The 21,606-nt window shown below is 36.0% G+C and overlaps 1 protein-coding gene across 1 annotated transcript; it reads right to left on the bottom strand.

Moving 5' to 3' along the window:
* Nucleotides 1-3,087: 3,087 nt before the first annotated feature.
* Nucleotides 3,088-3,648, bottom strand: LOC116010849. The gene has a single exon (XM_031250348.1). It carries the CDS (start codon nt 3,646-3,648, stop codon nt 3,088-3,090), a length of 561 nt encoding a protein of 186 aa, XP_031106208.1.
* Between the last annotated feature and the right edge of the window lie 17,958 nt (nt 3,649-21,606).

The following is a 21,606-nucleotide window of genomic DNA, read 5'->3' on the forward strand; positions in this document are numbered from 1 at the left end:
GAGAAGAACGTGGCATAAAAATAAATCTAATTGACACCTATCCCCGGCAACGGCGCCAAAAATTTGATGGGTGTCGAAACCAACAAATAATACATACTTACTCTTATGAATTGTAATAGCGACTCTTATGAATTGTAATAGCGATGAGTAAGGTCGTATCTACAGAGATTGGTTAGACTTATCTTTAGCAATAGATTTAATAAATAATGAAATGGAATATAAACTTAAATAGTAACAATAAAATGGAAAATAATATAAAATAGCAAATAATTATCAAATAGATGTCAATGTCAACTAGTATCCAACCCAAGGAATAATATCAGTTTAATTCTAACAAGACAGATATTGATATACAAGCCAAACTAACTTTACTCTTTACTAGATTGGTTATGGTTATTAACAAGCTCTAACAACCTGTCTTTCCTTACTTCGTCGGTAATCAAAACAAGCTCTTTGATTACTTCCCTAGCTAATAAACAACCCTAAACAAGCTCTTAGGATTTAATTCACTAACAGCATTAATCGAATTAGAAAGACTACCAATCCTAGCCACCAAACTCATAAGCTCGGTTCATTTAAGCTAGACTATATATCTTCATAACACAAACTGAAAATCAGTTATAATCAAATTGTGTTATTTGCTACCAACATCAGAACACTTAAACAATTACGGATTCAAGGTTCTAACTAGCAATTTCATAACTTGATAATTGAACAATGGGTCCTTTTGCAACAATTAACCAAGCAATAATTCATATATATGAATATAACAGAAGATATATAGATAATAAAGCGCAAAGAATAATTTAGGCTAAATAAAGCTTACTGGTCTTGTAGAATTCTCGAATTGGAAAAATAAGAACTCAGCAGAACATCGCAAGGAGTCTTTACAAAATAAATATAAATTGATTCTACGAAAAACTGATTGATGCTGAAAAGAAAAACATTACTATTTATATTAAAGTTGGCTCAGTTTGGTCCGTTCATTCGTAGGAGAAGTTTGCGGAGCCGAAATCACATTAGTTGCCACGCGTCGCATGCAGCAGCCAAAATCGTCCCTCGTCCGCACGCAGCAGCCGAAATCGTCCCTCGTCCGCACGCAGCAGCCGAATTCGTTGCTCATCTTACGTAGCAGCAGCAGTTCGCGGAATTGGTCTTCGCAATTTGATTGTTACGTTCAAAGCTCAAAACAATAAACAAAAAGGCAAATTAATTAAAACTTGGGCTGCTGCTATTCATTAGAAATTAAGTTACGTACGTAACTTCTAAAAACAAAACAAAAAAGGAAAAGAAAACAAAGGTAAATTAGAATTAAAAATGGCTTGCACTACTGAAAAACTAATTAAGACTATTAAAATAAATTAAAAGTATTGAAAATGGGCTAACTAATAAAACAAAGTAAAATATATAATTAGCTCAAATAATCAAGTCCAATTCTTATTAATAGGTCCATTAAGCCTAATTATTTAACTAATTATCATATTATTATAAAATATAAAATAAAACTTAAAATAAATATAATGTAAAATAAATATAACTAATTTATTATAAAAATAAAATATAAATATGTATAAAAATAGTGCTTATCATGAAGTCTGTGCAATGGTTGCCCAAATCCTACGAGATGGCTCACCTCATGTTTTTTTTTTCTCTTAATTAAGGATAGCTTAAAGTCTTTTTTAGCTTTTTCTATTGACTCTTCTTGCATCCCCTCATGCCTTTTTCATTGGGAGTAGGGAATCACACAACTCACCAAAAGAAAAATCTCTCCTTTTGCCTTGTGCCACACCAAAAAAAAAAAAAAATCAATTCCAGGTCATACCACCTTACTTACCACAAACCTTACCGTGTACACTCCCATTTCGAGAGATCTTTAACCGAGGTCTATGGAAATTGCGTATTGAACCACAAACAAGCATGCAAAATTGAATTAAAAACCTACTTGGGTCCTATAAAAATCTCACTCGGTGTAAGAGGCGATTTCCAAACATTTTCAACCAATTGAGCCTACAACACCCCCCCCCCCCTTTCCACACTTACAAAGTAAAAGGAATAACAACATATCAAAAATTTCAAATGCATATCCTATTTACCTCATCTGTATAATTGCAAATCACAAAGGAAAAAGGAACGGTATTTACAAGCATGTACAACTGCTTAAACTAATCTCCCCACACTTAGACCTTACTTGCCCTCAAGCAAGACAAAACATTAGGCAAGTATCTAGTGTGGGGGTGGGGACAAAATAAGGTAGAGCATGCAACAATGAAACAATCATATGAACGAGCCAAAGTTAAATCATGCAAGAATATGAGTTAGAGGGTGGAGAGACTCCTTTAGAGTGATAGTCGAAAGAAGTGAATTGCTTTTCCACCAAAGTTCCACCTTCTAGAAGATCGCGGATCATCAAGAGTTTACCTATCAAATGGGCAAAAATAACACGAACAATGGAACAAGAAACAACAAAAAGTAAGATAACATTGGGTTGCCTCCCATCATTCAAGCACACTTGGATGGGAACGAGTCCTTTCTCCCGATCCACTCTCTCTTCTAGATATGCCCTCAAGTGTCGGGCATCCATAAACTCTTTTAAGTCCACACATAGCACAATCTCCTCCAAAGGTTGGCAACTATCCTTGTCTAAGAGTATGCTATTATCTTCCACGTTTTTCTTTTCTTCATCTTTTCTCTCTTCTTTAAGCTCCACTTCATCATCCACATCTTCACCAATCATATCAACAATTACATTTTCAACACAAGCATCCCTACAATCATCATCACGAAAATCCACACTTGGATTATAACAAAAATCATCGTGCTTTTTAACACCAATTTCATCACTACATGGTTCAACAAAAGCATCTTCAACATCTTCAATCGTGCAATTAATGTCCCTAGTCATATCAACCACTTCACATTGTGCTTCAAGAGTCTTACCAAAATACAACTCATCCCCGCACACGATCTGCACATCTTCATCATCTTCTCCACTTTCCTCTTTTATCTCTTTCTCTACCACCCCATTTCCTACATTCCTCTCTTTCATACAAGTGTTCTCCCATTCATTCTCCTACATAACCACTTGAGTTATTTGATCTTCCAAGTTCCTGATTGATGCTTGAGTTTCTTGCCATAGGGAGGAGATTTGGCAAATTCTCGCATTATTTCTTGTTTACATTCTTGTCTCATGTGAGTTATGTCTTGTTTTAATTCTTCCAGCATTGTCAAGATCTTGTTCCTCATGTCTTCCTTGCTTTCCTCCTCATATGGTTGCATCATGTACTCCCTATCTTCATAGTGGTCGTAGTATAGGTAATCTTGATGATCTTGAGAGTATGGAGGGTATTGGGGATTTTGAGTGAATGGGAAATATTTTTCATTTTGAGGGGGTCGTGAGTATTGGATGTTTTTGGAGTAAGAGTTATGAGTGTAGGCTTTTTGTGAATAGAGATTTTGTGATGGAGTATTATGATATTCATCTTCTATAGGTGGAGCTTGAGTTGGATAAAGGTCATAAGATTGAGCATCATTGTATCCTTCTTGGGGTATGTAGTCCTCATATCCTTCATATTGGTCTTGATAGTGGTCTTGAGGCTCTTCATAATGGCTTTTGTTTCCCCTTGGATGACCATAATTATCATAAGCCATCTCCTGATCATCATATTGAGCACAAAATAGTGGTGGATTTCTTGGTTGAGTTTTCTCTTGTGAAGGTCTATATCTTCTTGGGAAAGATGAGCTATATTCCCCATAGCCTCCGCAGTTATAAACATTAAAAGGTTGAGCATCATAGCATCCCCTTTGTGGTTTATAGGGCTCTTCTTTGTAGAAAGTAGTCTTCATCCTCATCAAAGTAACTAGAAGGGTAAGATTGAGAATTATAGCTTTGGTGAGATGCACTCCTTCTATCCCCCCAGTGCTCATAGTAGTAGTTCTCTTGATCATGATATCCATCCTCATAATCATCCCGGTAATACCTAAGTGTTTGGTATTCCCTTGAATGATCATAAGAGATGTCTCTCCGCAGTGGTTGGGCCCTCCTTGAATGTTCATAGTCATGACCATAATAAGACCTTTGGTATCTCTCCGGTGGGTTATCATAGAATAATCCTCTCTGAGGTGGTTGTGGATCTCTCCTTGAATAGTGGTAATCACCATATTCCCTATCATCATATTGAGCTCTTGGTGATTTCCTTCGTGGTGGATCATCATACTCATATGCATCATTATCATGTGCCCTTAGTGATGGCCTTCTTGGTTGATATTGTGCCATATAGTCCTCACCATCTTCATAACCATAGGGGTTAGAAAGTTTAGCATTGTAGCCTCCCCTTGTTTGCCTATATCCTCCTTGGTCTTCATAGTAATCCTCTTGTGGATATCTTGCTTGAGAATACATCATGGAGGATCAACCTACAATCACAAAGACATGATAGTGTTTTGCAACTAGAAGTAGTTGCTTGTGAGAGTAATAACAATAATTCAAGTATCCAAAAACATCAAAAATAAACAAAGTAAATTACAAAAATAACAAGTAAATGATGATGGTTAGACTCTCTAACTTGAATGATGTCCCATGTTAACCCAAATACACTCATTACTCAAAAACCGATGCCAGTCCCCGGCAACGGCGCCATTTGAACGTTGTATTTTTGTGGTTTGATTAGTGAGTGTCGTCCTCTAGGAATGGTTTAATTCGAGTTTAAGTAATGAGGGGTTAAGCACGGGTTCATAGAGTGTTTGAAAGGTAACCTAAAGATATTTGAGTAGTTCATGTTTAAGAAATCAATAATGAAAACAAGTAATTGAATTAAAAGAACAATAGATGAAATAGAGATTTGAACCAAACATCCTTGAATAAAATCTCATTTGTGTCTTTAGTTTAAGTTATGCAAGTCTAGATGATGAACTTGGGGAAATGGTTTAAGTTCCAATATCACTCTCATGATCACTTGGACTATTGACTAATCATAAGTCTCATTCTCATGGCAACTTGGCTAGAAAAGGCAATTTAACAAACACTTTGTGTGCCTATTTCCTTCAAACTCCCTTTTCTCAAAGGTGAGTAAGAAATATGGGAGGTATGGCTATGGTGTAGCCCTATTCTCATAGGTAGAACACCAATTCCAAATATCTTTTGCATAATTTGGCCATCATTATGAAGAGTCAATTCAATTCTACGCAATTCATAACCAAGTTCAACATTAAGACAATACAGAACCTAATTTACGCAATTTAATTCATATTGGGATTCATACATCAAGGAAGTTCAATTCAAATCCTAAAAATGTTTAGCTACTCATACTTGGAATGTAAAACTAGAAGCAATTGATGTAATAAACATAGAATTCAAAACTTTAAGAAATATAAATCAAAAATAGGAAATAGAGAACTTAACTTGATAATTTCATTGAAAGAAATAATCTGGAATTTGATGTAGATTGTGTAATTACAATGGATATTCTACTTCTAAATCTTCTAATAGATGGTAGATTACAAGTGTGGGAAAGTTTTCTAGGGAGAAAAACTATCTGGAGCCTTTAGAAATTCAAAAGTGATTACAAAATAACCAACCAAGGGTATTTATAGTATAACTTTTGCGCCATTTCGTAGCCTCCAGGACAGGAAGTCAAGGTGAGTCCCACCGTGACTCTCAATGATCAGAAACTAATCATTGAGACTCACGTTGACACTCATGGTGTGAGTGTCAGCGTGAGTTCAATGATCAGTTTCAGATCAGCACTCACGCTGAGATTGACACCGTGAGTCTCAGCGTGAGTTCCTGATCAGAAACCACGCTGAGGACTCACGCTGACATTCACGGTGTGAGTGTCAGTGTGAGTTCTTCTAATTGACCTTCACGCTATCGTTTTGCTCCTTCGTGCCCCGGCGTACCCTCGGGTGTCTTCCTTGTGCTTTAAAGTCCCGTTTTCTCCAAAGATTAGCACATTTTCAAGCTTGTTTTCTCATTACTTGATCTTTCATTCCTTCAAACAAAATACACAAAATTAAGAATTATTCTACATTCATTTGCATAACTTTTAAATGAAAAATAAGCACAAACAAGCACAAATACGAGGCCATTTAATGACATATCAAGCATCTTGCTACACAATTCACTTTCTCATCACACTTTCTCCATCTTATTTTTATTCCTTCCCTTTCCTCCATTTCCTGTAGTTCCTCCATTTCTACCTCTATCTGTCCAATTCCCCTCTTATTACACCATTTCACCACATCTTCCACTACCATTGTTCTCTTTCCCTGAATATACACCTGCTAGCCCAAATTCACCCCTTGAATTCCTTATAAAGTAAGCACAGCTCTCCTCATTAATTGCTACATTAACTTTCATCCACCCTTTTGGTGGCCTGCACCAACTTGCCTCCATCACAATTTTCCTACACCTGAATCCCTCAGCCCTCTTCAAAATATATGGCCAGCTTGGTGGAAAAGGGTCCCAGCTGGGCCATTTTCTCATGATGCACTCCACCATGTCATTTGTGATCTTGAAGATAACTCTTGCTGCAGATGGTGACTCCCCTCCATACTTACATTGATTATACTGCACCCATAGTTCCCATATTATGACAATTGGCAATCTTTGAATCAGGAACCTGATCATTCTGTTTCTTGGTGCCTTCTTCAACCATTCATAACACAATTGGTGAATACCTCTTCTTTGAATTTTCATTCCAAGTGATCCTGCAAAGTAATCCCATACTTGTGCTGCTGTTGCCCCTATGCAAAACATGTGCTGCAAGCTGCAGTATCCTGGAATTCTACAACAAGGGCACCTTGAGACAATCTGTTGTCCAAATTTCCTTAGAATATCATCTGATGGGATTTTATTCTTGAATACTCTCCAAGCTATAAAGGACATCTTCCATGGCACCTCATTTCTCCAACAGTATTTATACCAAAATTGTTCATCTGTTTGAGTCTGCTGAATTATCATTTTCTTTGCTAATGCCAAGGTAAATCTTCCATCCTTACTCAATTTCCACACTGGCTGTTCTTTCACTTCTTCTCTAATAGTCACTTTATGTAGCTCCTGCATCACTTGGTCACTCAGATCATTAAACTTCCATTCCCCATTAATCCACCCATCCTTCACCTTTACCTTTGATTGACTTTTTCCCCCAATGTCATATTTTTTAGCCACAGCTCCTGTCCCTCCCCAATCATCCCACCATAAATTGACCTTTCCTTCCCCCACCCTCCATGCAATCTGTTCTTCTGTTTTCTCTCTACAATCCAGCATTTTCTTCCAAGTTTGGGAGTCACCATACTGCCATTTTTTGCACACTGGATGTGCCCTTTGACAGTATTTAGCTTTTAGAAATTCACTCCATACTGATTCCTGGGTTCTAAACCCCCACCATAGCTTCATGCCTGCTACCTCAGCTACCACTCCCATACTAGTCATCCCCACCCCTCCTTTTTGTATTGGTTTTGCTAAATTTCCCCAGGAGCTCTAGTTATATTTTGCCTTCCCTTCAATGGTCCCCCAAAAGAAATCTGCAAAAAAGTTTTCTATCTTTTTTATCACAGTCTTTGGGGGACCAATTGCATAAAAAAACATGAGTTGGTATTGCCTGCAAAATAGATTTGATTAGAACCATCTTCCCCCCTTGGGAGAGGTGCCTATTCTGCCATCCCCCACACCTTGCAGATATTCTAGCAATCAATGTTGAAAACAAAGAGACTTTTTTCCTTCCCACATAAATAGGGCATCCTAGATATGTGAAAGGGAAATCTTGTCTCTTATATTTTGTAACCCTTTTGACTCTGTTCACAGCCTCTCTTGAGGCTTTAGGATGCATGAAAAATGCACTTTTTTCCTTGCTTACAAGCTGTCCAGATTGATTCTCATACATCACTAAAGCCTCCATAGTCTTCCTAATGGCACCCCCTTTTCCAGAAGAGAAAATTACCATATCATCTGCAAATGATAGGTGATGTATTGGGGGTCCATTTTTAGGTTGAGTGAATGAGGTTTCATCCTTTCTAATCAGTTTTGAGAGAAGCTCTGTAACACCCCAATTTTCACACCTTAAATTTATTACAAAATCACTAATAATATATTGCGGAAGCTTATACATCTAACCAAAAGAAAATGGGTGTTACCGCCACACTTAGGTATCTTTCCTATACCCAAACGCTAAGGCTAAACTTACAACATCAAATAACAATCCAAAGTCTAACTTACTACATATGGAAATAATCAATACAACCGGGTATTTCTTACAATGCTAAAACTTTCAGGGTGTCTATTCTAAGATAGAGTAGATCTCAACCTCAACTTCCATCCTATTCATGTTCACCTGCAAACATCATTTTAACACAAAAACAAAGGGGTGTATATCCCAAAATTAGCATAAGCTAAGTAAGTTCCATTTCACCCCGTAAAATATAGGCTTGGGTTTTTATCATTTATCTCATAATATACTTTTTCAAAAAAATATATGTGGAGATATACTTTTCCAAAAATAACGTATTTGTCAAGGAGGATTAAATACCAAGTGGAGAGTCTTTAAACTCTCTACATAACCACCACTAGGCATCATAAGCCAAACCAAAATCAAATTGGGGGATTCAACCCACACCAATACTCAAATTTCATAATTCATAAACCAAATTGGGGGATTCAACCCACACCAATATCAATCAATTAATTTTTCATAATGACTACAATTCCAAATGTAAGTTGTGAGATTTCCGGCTCACACGGCACCAAATATCATTATCCTCCAAGACCAAATATGTACATATAATTTCCAAAAAATATATCATTTCTTCATAAATAGATTTTCTCCAAATATTTCTCAAATGATATATTTTTCTCCACATATAATTCATTCCATAATAATATATCATTCTTAATACATATATGTATATAACACCAAAATTCCAAGCCAAGCATTTACTCAACACACGGGTTTGACCCGTAATCAATTATTGACAATTCGAGAATCATACACATATTATGCAATGCACTTGTGATCACATGAACATTATTATGCACATAATTTGTAAAACATATAAGAGTCATTTCCATTTTTGATCCTACTATTATTAGGGCATTGCCAATTTTAGTCCACTTCATTAATTTTTGCCACATTGCGGCCAGTCTTATTTAGTCCTTGCCACTTTTAGTCCACCGTTAAAATTTTCGTTAAATTGTCATCCAAAATAGGGGTACTTTTAGTCTTTTCATGCTTTGGTCATCTCCTTGACCCTTTGCAGTGGTTTTCCTTACACATTTTCATCCATTGAAGAGGTCCGACGAAAGCTATATGAGCCACATTACAAAGCCATGGCTTTTACCGGACCTCTCCATTGGATGAAAATCTGTAAGGAAAACCACTACAAGGGTAAAGGAGATGATCAAAGCATGAAAAGATCAAAATACCCCTGTTTTGGACAGTTATTTGACGAAAATTTTAACGGTGGACTAAAAGTGGCAAGGACTAAATAAAATTGGCCGCAATGTGACAAAAATAAATGAAGTGGACTAAAATTGGCAATGCCCCAGTAACAATAGGACCAAAAATGGAAATGACTCAACATATAATTTTGATATCATATCATATCATATATCATCAAAATATACTTATATATATTGTGGCAAAATATATAATTTTAGTGAACATGAAATCTTACCCTTGAAGACCAAAACTCTCATCAACACTTAATGGGATTCTAGCCACTTGATAAGAAACTTGAGAGGCTAGATTTTCCTTCAAATCCTTTAAACACCAATAGCTAAATCCTCTCCTTTACTTGAAGACTTGTGAAGAGAATTTGGCTATGGATTCTTGAGCTTCAAGGAAGAAGATGAAGACTAATACTCACTCTCTCCTCTCTTTTTTTCCTCTCTAAATTTCGGCCAAGTTGGAAAAAAATGGGAGATCAATCTTATATATTATCTCTTATAAGATAAGGATGAAAACATGTGGTATAGAAAGTGACACTTGTCACATTTTTGTGGTGGGTAAGGGAAAATATCTTTGGTTAGACTGTTATGGGTTAAAACAGATATAGTTACGGTAGAAAAATTAGATAATTATAAATGGGCCAAAAAAATTGGGCTAAAGTTAGGTTCAGAACATTACGAAATAATCACATTTGGGCTTAGGGATTTGAGTAGTAAAATAAAAAAAATAAGTTGACCCAATGCCCATAACAAAATATTTAGATCTATATAAAATAATAATAACAATCCCTTTTTGAAAATATTTATTAAAATAATAATGTTAGGAAAATACGGGGTATTACACTCTACCCCCCTTAAAAAGAATTTCGTCCTCGAAACTTTCTTCTTAACATCTAAGGTTTCAAGGTAGACCACCACTTAATTCCTATCCCTTAAATTATCAACTTAGGCTCTAATGCTTTCTTATTTCCAACATCTCATAGTCTAAGCTCACAAAGGTTCGAACAGCTCTGATACCAATCTGTAACACCCCAATTTTCACACCTTAAATTTATTACAAAATCACTAATAATATATTGCGAAAGCTTATACATGTAACCAAAAGAAAATGGGTGTTACCGCCACGCTTAAGTATCTTTCCTATACCCAAACGCTAAGGCTAAACTTACAACATCAAATAACAATACAAAGTCTAACTTACTACATATGAAATAATCAATACAACCGGGTATTTCTTACAATGCTAAAACTTCCAGGGTGTCTATTCTAAGATAGAGTAGATCTCAACCTCAACTTCCTGAAAAAGGAGTTGGCACTCGGTCAACCGTGCCTCCTTGAGAAAAGGAGTGGGAAAAGGTTCTATAAGGTTGGTTGTTTTGATTTGGCCGGAGTCCTGAAAAAGGAGTCGGCACTCGGTCAACCGTGCCTCCTTGAAAAAAGGAGTGTGAAAAATGGGCTATAAGGCAGTGGTTGTTTCGGTTGGACCGGAGTCCTGAAAAAGGAGTCGGCACTCGGTCAACCGTGTCTCCTTGAAAAAGGAGTGTGAAAAAGGGGCTATAAGGCAGTGGTTGTTTTGGGTGGACCGGAGTCCTGAAAAAGGAGTTGGCACTCGGTCAACCGTGCCTCCTTGAAAAAGGAGTGTGAAAAATGGGCTATAAGGCAGTGGTTGTTTGGTTCGCCGGAGTCCTGAAAAAGGAGTCGGCACTCGGTCAACCGTGCTTCCTTGAAAAAAGGAGTGTGAAAAATACGAAGTCATACAACGGTGGTTGGTATTGGTTAGCTAAAAGCATGTTAAAGGAGTCGGCAATTTTTGATTCGGAAGTTAGCTATTGAGGCGGGGTGTTATACTTTCCTGCGCCATGCTTTGCGAGACACAGAAAAGTGAGGGACTTATCATAGATACCTAGCATAGGCACCCGGTCGATACTACCTAGCAAGCGGTCAGGCACGGCACTCGGACTCGGTAGTCAACACTCGGGACGTAACCTTTCAGTTCCCTAACACCCTTCCATAATCCCCAAATAATTACCCCTTTATTTACCCATTAGTTACTCACTTAAAATATTCATTTATCACCCATTAATTCTATTTTCATAACCTACACATTACTACCCATAAAACCCATTGAATATCCATTAATTGAGGGGAGCCTACACTACTCATCCGGTGATTATAAAAGAGAGAAGAAAACAGTGAGAGAAGGGGGACATTCTGGACTAGAGAGCTCCAACGTGAGAAAAGAGAGATAGCAACACAGATATGTACAAGGATTCTATCAATAAAATAGTGAGTTTCGGCTTGGCACCGCCCAAAAAGGCCCGTGGTTTTTACCCTTTCGGTTTCCACGTCAAAATATTGTGTCTTGCTCTTGTTTTTATTGAGTTATTTTTACATGTTATGGATTCAATCGGTTGTGTTGGCCCGCCGAGTGGCCACCCCGGGGTCACAAAACCATCACACATAATTTGTAAAACATATAATTTTGATATCATATCATATCATATATCATCAAAATATACTTATATATATTGGGGCAAAATATATAATTTTAGTGAACATGAAATCTTACCCTTGAAGACCAAAACTCTCATCAACACTTAGTGGGATTCTAGCCACTTGATAAGAAACTTGAGAGGCTAGATTTTCCTTCAAATCCTTTAAACACCAATAGCTAAATCCTCTCCTTTACTTGAAGACTTGTGAAGAGAATTTGGCTATGGATTCTTGATCTTCAAGGAAGAAGATGAAGACTAATACTCTCTCTCTCCTCTCTTTTTTTCCTCTCTAAAGTTAGGCCAAGTGGGAAAAAAAAAGGGAGATCAAGCTTATATATTATCTCTTATAAGATAAGGATGAAAACATGTGGTATAGAAAGTGACACTGGTCACATTTTTGTGGTGGGTAAGGGAAAATATCTTTGGTTAGACTGTTATGGGTTAAAACAGATATAGTTACGGTAGAAAAATTAGAGAATTATAAATGGGCCAAAAAAATTGGGCTAAAGTTAGGTTCAGAACATTACGAAATAATCACATTTGGGCTTAGGGATTTGAGTAGTAAAATAAAAAAAATAAGTTGACCTAATGCCCATAACAAAATAGTTAGATTTATATAAAATAATAATAATAATCCCTTTTTGAAAATATTTATTAAAATAATAATGTTAGGAAAATACAGGGTATTACAAGCTCAGCTGCTATTACAAAGAGACTAGGTGATAATGGGTCACCCTCCCTTAAACCTCTTGTGGCATGAAAGAAACCATATGAAACCCCATTCACTATTACAGAATACCATATGTGCCCTATTGCTCTTTCTACCATATGTCAATCCAGATATTACAAAAACCCATTTTCCTCATCACAGTGGTCACACATTTCCAAGACATCCTATCATATGCCTTGGTCATGTCTAGCTTAAGAACCACATCCTCATTTGAGGCTGTGATTCCATGACATAGCTCCTGAGCAAGCAAAATATTGTCAATGATATTTCTACCTTTAACAAATCCTGCTTGTTAAGGGGAGACCACTTTGATTTGGACATTAGCTAACCTACTTACCATTATTTTTGTTATGATCTTATTGCAATAGTTGCTCAGACTAATAGGCCTAAACTGTGCAAATGTTGCAAGGTTTGGGACCTTTGGAATGAGCACTATTGCAGTATGATTCATAGCTTTTGTTGGAACTTTTCCTTCAAAGAAACTCCTTACCAGATTAAACAGATCTTCCCTTATGATTTCCCAACAGTTTTGGTAGAATCCACCACCAAAGCCATCAGGTTCTGCTGCACTTTCACCTTTCATGCTGAATACTGATTCTCTTACCTCTTCCATTATGGGCATTGCAATTAGATTTTCGTTCTCCTCCTGTGTGACAATTCCCTGCAAACAACTGTAAACATCAAGGTTAACTTCTATGTCAGACTCAGTGTATAGATCCTTAAAGAATCTAACAGCCAAGTCTGATATCCTCTCTTGCTCCACCTCCCACTCCCCCTCATCATTTTTTATCTTATGTATAAACTGTTTTCTCCTTTTTTCCCTCACCAAATCATGATAGTATTTTGTGTTTTTTTCACCCTCAATAACCCAGCTCACATGTGATTTCTGTTGCCAATATCTCTCTTCTATTCTCATTTGTTTTTGCAATTCTGCTTGACTTCTCCTATATTCTATCATATTTCTTTCTGATGGATCATTCTGCATCTCACTCTCCACCTCCCTCACCCTGCCCTCTAATTTTTTCAATGTTGCAAAAATATCCCCAAACACTTCCCAGTTCCATTTCTTTAGCACTGCCTTCAATCTTTTCAACTTTGTCATGAAGGTGTACATTGCATTCCCATCCACCCCCTCTCCCCATGATCTCCTTACCACCTCCATAAACTGCTCGTGCTCACACCATACATTCAGGAAGGTGAATTGTCTTTTCCCTACTTTAAAACTCAGTTCCATATTAACCAACAGAGGAGAATGATCTGATGTCCCTTTTGATAGGTCTTGCACATATGTTTTTATCTCACTCTCCCATTTTCCATTAACCAAGAACCTATCTAGCCTTTTCCATATTGCTTGCCCTCCATTTCTTCCATTCCACCAGGTGTATGAATTACCATAGTATGACACCTCCCTCAGTTCTGCTGTGTCAATACAGTATTGAAATTCTCTGCTTTTTCCCATATTGTATGCAAGCCCTCCTTTCTTTTCCTCTGGTGCTAGAATACAATTGAAGTCCCCCATTACTGCCCACAATCCTTTTCCTATTTCTCCCTCAGCTAACTCACTCAAACCCTCCCACAATTGTCTCCTTATTGTATTACTACAGCTTGCATAAACAAAGGTTATCCATACATCATTCTGTACACCTGTAATTGTGGCTTTTACAGTTACCATCTGCTCTCTAACATCAACTACTTGGACCTCCCAATCCTTATTCCATAATATCGAAATCTTATCACTTGCAAAGCACCTACTACTATCCCATCCAAGTGAAAATGCCAATTGAATTATCTTGCTTTCTTCTCTAAATGGTTCAAGCAACCCAATGATTCCAGGTTTAAACATCCTTTCTAGGTTTTTGAGTCTGTGAAGGGAGCCTTGAAAACCCACTCCCCTCACATTCCAGCAAATGATCTTCATTTCTTCTTCTTTAAAGGGCCCTTGCCCTTCCCAGAGGCCTTGGCCTTCATCAGATTTCCTTTCTGCCTATCTGGGGACACATTGAGCTCCTGAAACTTCCTTCTTTCATCTGCTTTTATCTCCCTCTTTTTTTCTTTCATTTCCTCTTCCATTTCCTCACTCAGTTCTGTTTCAGAAGCCTCATAATTCTCATCTGAATCATTCTCCTTTCCCTTCCAAGGGTCTGGATCATCCTCCTCTTCTCCTATTTCCCCATCTTCTTTTATTTTTGTCAGCAGATGGAATGAATTTTTGCACTCCCCTGCCTCTTTTTCTATTTTCTCTTCTACTACTTCTACCCTTCCAGTCCACTCTCTTTCTCCTCCTGCCCTACCTCCCCCTCTTCCCCCTCTCATATTTCTTCCCTTCCCTCTTCCATAACCATTTTCCCTCCCAATTCTTGTTTTCTTCATTTATCTTTTTTTCTTCCCTCCTTCCCCTCTCCTTAGCTTGCTTACTTGACTCTGCTTTCTCCACCCCCATACCCTTATCTTTCTGATAAGGGCCTCCTTGTTCCTTTCCCACCTTCAAATTTTGGGGTAACACCCCTTCCGTCTGATTCTGCTGCTGCATTGCCCCATTTGTATTGGGGCTTTGCACTCTTTTTCCACTCATGCCTCTAGTTGGAGCACTAGTAGGCACTTCCACATTCCATCCTCTTAGATTTTGATTGCTTTCTCCTGTACTTGCATTAGAAACAAAACCTGATCTGCAGTGATCACCTGTGTAACCCTGCTTGAAGCATTTGGAGCAATAGTAGGGTATTCTTTCAAATATATACCCTACATCCTCCTTTCCTTCTTCTTTTGAGAATCCAATAAAAACCTCTCTCACCAGAGGTTTCAGAAGATCAATCTCAACTTTGACCCTTGCAAAGCTGGGTTAAATTTTAATTTTAATTTTAGGGTTTAGGGTTAAATTTTAATTTTATTTCAAGTTATTGGCTTGACAAAGTTAATAGTTTGGTTCTAATTAATCATTATTATTTATTTTTAATATTTTTGTATGCCGCACTTATTCATGTCATTTTAAAAGCAACACTGCTAAATGAAATTCAAACTTGTTTTGATTGTTTTAAATTTTTATAGGATTGTCCCATAAAGAGGAGTAAATGTGTGCATGCATGCATCATACATACATACATAGGGTGTGTTTGTTTCATGGATTTACACACTCTTAATTAATAAATTATGTATTTATTACCATTAACATATTATATATCTATAATTAATTAACATATTATGTATCTGTAGTTAATAAATCATTTACCTATTGTTAACATATTATGTAAATTGAATTTATTTATAGACACGTAATTTGTTAACTTGAGATACATAATAATTTAATTATATTTATATAATTTGAATGTCGATTGGACAAAAGTCCACAATATAAAGTAGGTCATGGTCCATGGTATGATTTTCCACATAATAGAGAAGAGAGCTAAGAAAAAAACATGAGATTATATTTTTTAGAAAGTTAATATCTAAAATAATCTCTTATATCACAATTTCTAATTTGGTTCTCAATTATCAATTCATCCAACACTACAAGAAAACACAAAAATACCTTTAGATTTAGTTAGAGAGATTAACTTCTATGAGCAATGATACAGTTATAATTCATGAATATAGTTTTACTTAAATCATAAAATGTGAGATAAATCTCAAGATTCATGACATATATCAAATACGAGTAATTGTTATCCCAAATTAAAAAGCAAGCTCAACTAATATAGTTTAGTAGCATTTAACAATGGAACCACCAAATGGAACAAAACTATTATGAAAAATATTACTTTTTGAAACAGCAGCACAAAACCATAATTCTGTGTATAACACAAATGGTTTCTTCTTCTTGTCCTTCAATGATAGCAACAATTAATGCCTCACCGAACAAACTTATAGCATCAAACTAGGAATAATATAGGTGAAATCATGTAAATATAAAATCTAAAAAAAATAATTGGAAGGAGAAATTACTCAAATTAGTATTATACTCCAACTATTCAAATATGCATGCGGATAAAGAATACATGCTTATCAAGTAAATAAGAGTACTTAGTTGTGGATTTATGAGCAGATTCCGTGACCACAGAAAGAATTTTTGCTGTCCAAAAACACTTTGGCGTGTCACTGCCTAATTTCTATTGCTCTTGTTGATAGAATGCTTCCTTTTCCTGTAGATTCTTGTAAATTCAAACAATGGTGCCAAGATCCCTAATTCCTCATATATTGATGAAATTTTAGATTGCAAATTCGGTATAGGACCATGGACATTTTCTTTTTGTTTAATCATTTAGATATGAAATAATAAAGCAACAAGGAGATCAGAGTAACAATGCTGAGAAAGAAAAATTTTATTATTCTATAATAAAAAAGTATCAATATAAAGCTTACAAAGATAGGGGATAGATATAAAGAGATGTGAGTTAAGAATACAAAGGGATGATTGGATGAATACAATTGACTCTTTGTGCTTCGGTAAGTTGAGAAAGTAATTATGAACAGACACTCTATTGTAACGGAGTGAATAATACTAAAAAGAAACTTTAACTTTTAAAATTTTATTTTTAATTTTATATGCCTAAAACTAAAAATAACTTAAGGATAATTAGTCACATAAAAAGAACAATCAATGTTAGCAGCTATAAACAACTAACACTACCAACACTAACACAATTAGTTACTAGCTATTCACTAACAAAATCAACTATCATCTAATTGTCAAACAACTTCAAATATAAAAAATTAATGAAAAGCTCTAAACTTATTAATCAATCTTAGAATATGACCAAATAACAACTTATTTTAAACGTGAAGTATTTTTTTTTTTTTGGTGCTAGGAATTTTATAAGTTTTAAACTTTAAAATATATAAGTGTTAAACTTTAAAATAATCTCGGTCACGCATCGCTAATTTACAAATCTAATAACATAAAAAATTCACATCTAACATGCAAACTCCAACTCATCATAAAAACTATTGACACCATCGTGTGTTGGGAAATTGAGGCAACGTCAACTAACCCTGACACTCTTTTAGGAAAAGTGAACAACTAAAGCAGAAAATGGAGTCTGTGCCGTGTTACAATAACACTGCCTTAAAAGCGTTATTTGCCCGGTAACGATGTAGTTAAGAATCTCGGCACGCTTTCGACAGGTTACACAGACTAACTGGGCTAAGCTTACACCAACTATAACCCAGGCGAACCCTCAATTTGCTCAGACAGTAAGATATAAGAATTAAAGGAGGAGGGATAAAGTTTTGATTTGGTGTGTTTTCCAAATTAGGAAGGTTGCTACATTTATAGTAAATGAGGTAGCAACTCACTCTTCATCAGCCACAAACCAATCGTGAAATATGGTAAGGATGAAGACACGTGTGAGGCTAAGCAACATTAACTCCTAATTTCTTTCATCTTTGAATGACTCCCAACAACCCCCACACATTCAAAGTATGAAGGACAATGTTTGAGCAATACAAACGAGCTGACCTTAATATCAGTGTTTAAATTTGAACTGATACGTAGTGACATTGAGTAATTTTCTTCCCGAGAGTGATATGAATCTTGAACTCATCGGTTAGACAAATTTTGAACTCATGACACACATCAACTCAAAAAAGCAGGTTCTATGAAAGTCAAACTCTTTGACTGCTTAGGATGAAATCATAATATTCAAGTCTGTTGTGTCTATCTCAATATAGACCTCCAACCTTGTCAAGTCTATCTCAACATAAACATTTTGACCCTCTCAAGTCTATCTCAATATAAACACTTAATCTCTGTCAAGTCTATCTCAATATAGACTTTTAACTCTGTCAAGTCTATCTCAATATAGACATTTAATCTCTGTTAAGTCTATCTCAATATAGGCTTTTAACTCTGTCAAGTCTATCTCAATATAGACCACCTTTAAAGGTTATAGAGTAGTTAAAGACATGAATATGGTAGTTCACTAAAAACATCATGCTTCTCATATGTTTTTTACTCAATTGGACATTCGGATGCCCATAAGTGCTCAAGAAAGATAGCTCATTATCTTTCCTAAAGGTGGTTAACCTTTTTTAATTAAGTAGGTGATTTCTTTAAGCCTATCTCAATATAGACTACCCAAATTAGGGTGTGAAATCATTAAAAGCATCTTATGCTCATTCTCTCAATCATTAAGCGGTGAATTTATAAAGTCCGTCTCAGCAGGACCACCCATCTCATAGGGTTATAAATTCATTAAGAGCTGTAGCTCAACCTCACCAGTACACAGATCATTGCAATGACCAATTAGTGTACTACTTTGTAATTCTTTCCATGGCTTCGTTTGACCACACAAGTGGGATCCACCATGAATTCATCACCTCTTGGAATTTAAGACATTCCATCAACAATTCAATGACTAATCTCATAATTAGTCTTCACTATTAACATAAGTTGATCAACTCCATCAAACTTATGTACACTTTGACGAGTATTTTATTTACTCATAAATAACTTATGTACACTTTGACGAGTATTTTATTTACTCATAAATAATACCTGTACACTTTGACGAGTATTTTATTTACTCATAAATAATACCTTAGAGATTTTCATGTTTAACATGAAACTCATAAATAATACCTTAGAGATTTTCATGTTTAACATGAACATTCTCTTTTACCATTATTCTCGGTAAAGTAAAGAAACTTATAGAAAGGAAATATAAAGAGCTGATTACCCCCACAATCTAGCGATTACAAGTATTCTTCTCAAAAGTACTTGATATTTTACTCAGATTGATCTTTGATGCCCAACATTGGCTCCTGAGCAGATCGACCTATGCAATTTTTATAGAAACCCTGCACTTGGTTAATTCACTCTCAATAGTGGAATATATTTCAACCAAATTAGTTACCTTAAACCACTAAGGTTTCACTATATTAATGAATCCTGAATCTTCAGGATCTCCCAATTAATATTTTAAAACATATATACAAATACTCATTACCAGTAAGCCACAAAGATAATATTGATTGTATGTTGCATGTTGCTTCAAGTTGAACAACATAATCATAAATTTCACATACTTTCTTGAAAAGTAGATCTCATACTCAAAGATTATATGCAAACTGACATTTATTAGAGAAAAGTTTATCTACATAAATTTCATCAAGATGAAATTTAACATCTATAACTTTAGCATTCAAAGTTATGCTATTCACAATTTTCCCTTCACTACATAACATATATATAGCATTGGAATAATGCAAATTAGTACACATCTAAAAATATTCTCAAGAGAATACATAGTACTCTTTTCTTAACAAAAAGGTAGTTTAAATCAACTTAAGCAATGCCTATTACAAAGTTTCGGTAGCATGTAAAAGCCAATCTCATTTCAGGTGAGAGTCAAGTAGCACTTCAACTAGCCTGCATGACCAACACCCTACTTCTTAAAAAGTCCCAGGTCGAGTGGTGAAACCGAGGTTTACTTAAAAACCACCTTCCTAGACAGAGTATTCAAGAATAACGACATTTCCATGCTACCAACACAAGGTGAAGAGTTTTGATATATGCTTATCACGTTTGACAAAACTCTTAGTACACAATTCAAATATTTCAAAATATGTGACTGTATCTCATTAAACAATTCATATCTCTTTGTGCAAGTCACTATTAACTGTGTCTATTAACATGCGACAATGTCATTAGCATTCAATATATTGAAATGACTAGCACTAATAGGCATTCAAAATTTTACATAACTCAACTAGCATTTGGTACTAATACTATCCCATTTTATGCGAGCTCTTAGAAGCTAGAGCAAATAAGAATTACTCAAAAAAACTACCAATTACTCAAAATAACTACCAATTAGGGGAATGCTATACTCATCTTGCTCCATCAGATTGACCTCTATGAATCTTACGCTTGCGATAATAGCACTGGGATGCTCGGTGTCCATGCTTACCGCACACGAAACAGCATCCTTTGATTTTCTTCACTCAACTCCTTTTGTTATTGTTGTTTCTGACACTTTGAGTTCCAACATCATTGGCACCATACCTTTCTAACAGCATTTTCCAAATAACTTTGGCCGAGTCTTGTTTGACATAGGTGTCAAACAATTTGTCAGTCATTTGTGACAGAAGGTATCCTCTAGCTGCTTTATTGTCATCTGTAAATTGCCTCAGAGTTACACCTGGTTCTTGACCAGGAGTATAATCCGGTTCAGGACTAAATTCTCTTGGTCCTTGAAAGGGGAACCCTAGCGGAGCAGGTTCGGGTGGATCACAGAACAGCACATAGACCAACTTCAATTGTTCAAAGAGTATCAGCATTCTTTGCGCCTATCGCCTGTAATTATTTCCATCGAGGGCGGTTATTTTGGATAAATCGGGTATGACAGAAAGAGCCATCGTACCGAAAGGTTGACTATTGCCGAATAACGCTTTTAACTGTTGGGAAATTGAGGCAACGTCAACTAACCCTAACACTCTTTTAGGAAAAGTGAACAACTAAAGCAGAAAATGGAGTCTGTGCCGTGTTACAATAACACTGCCTTAAAAGCGTTATTTGCCCGGTAACGGTGTAGTTAAGAATCCCGGCACGCTTTTGACAGGTTACACAGACTAACTGGGCTAAGCTTACACCAACTATAACCCAGGCGAACCCTCAATTTGCTCAGACAGTAAGATATAAGAATTAAAGGAAGAGGGAGAAAGTTTTGATTTTGTGTGTTTTCCAAATTAGGAAGGTTGCAACATTTATAGTAAATGAGGTAGCAACTCACTCTTCATCAGCCACAAACCAATCGTGAAATATGGTAAGGATGAAGACACGTGTGAAGCTAAGCAACATTAACTCCTAATTTATTTCATCTTTGAATGAGTCCCAACATCGTGATCGATCATCCATGAAAAAAGCAAAATGGGAAGAAGAAGCACCTACAAGAACCCGTCTGAAAAGAAAAGAAAACAAACTTAAACTGGGTAATTAACTCTGCTAT

Source organism: Ipomoea triloba, chromosome 2 (assembly GCF_003576645.1).
Source record: "Ipomoea triloba cultivar NCNSP0323 chromosome 2, ASM357664v1".
Lineage (NCBI taxonomy): Eukaryota > Viridiplantae > Streptophyta > Magnoliopsida > Solanales > Convolvulaceae > Ipomoea > Ipomoea triloba.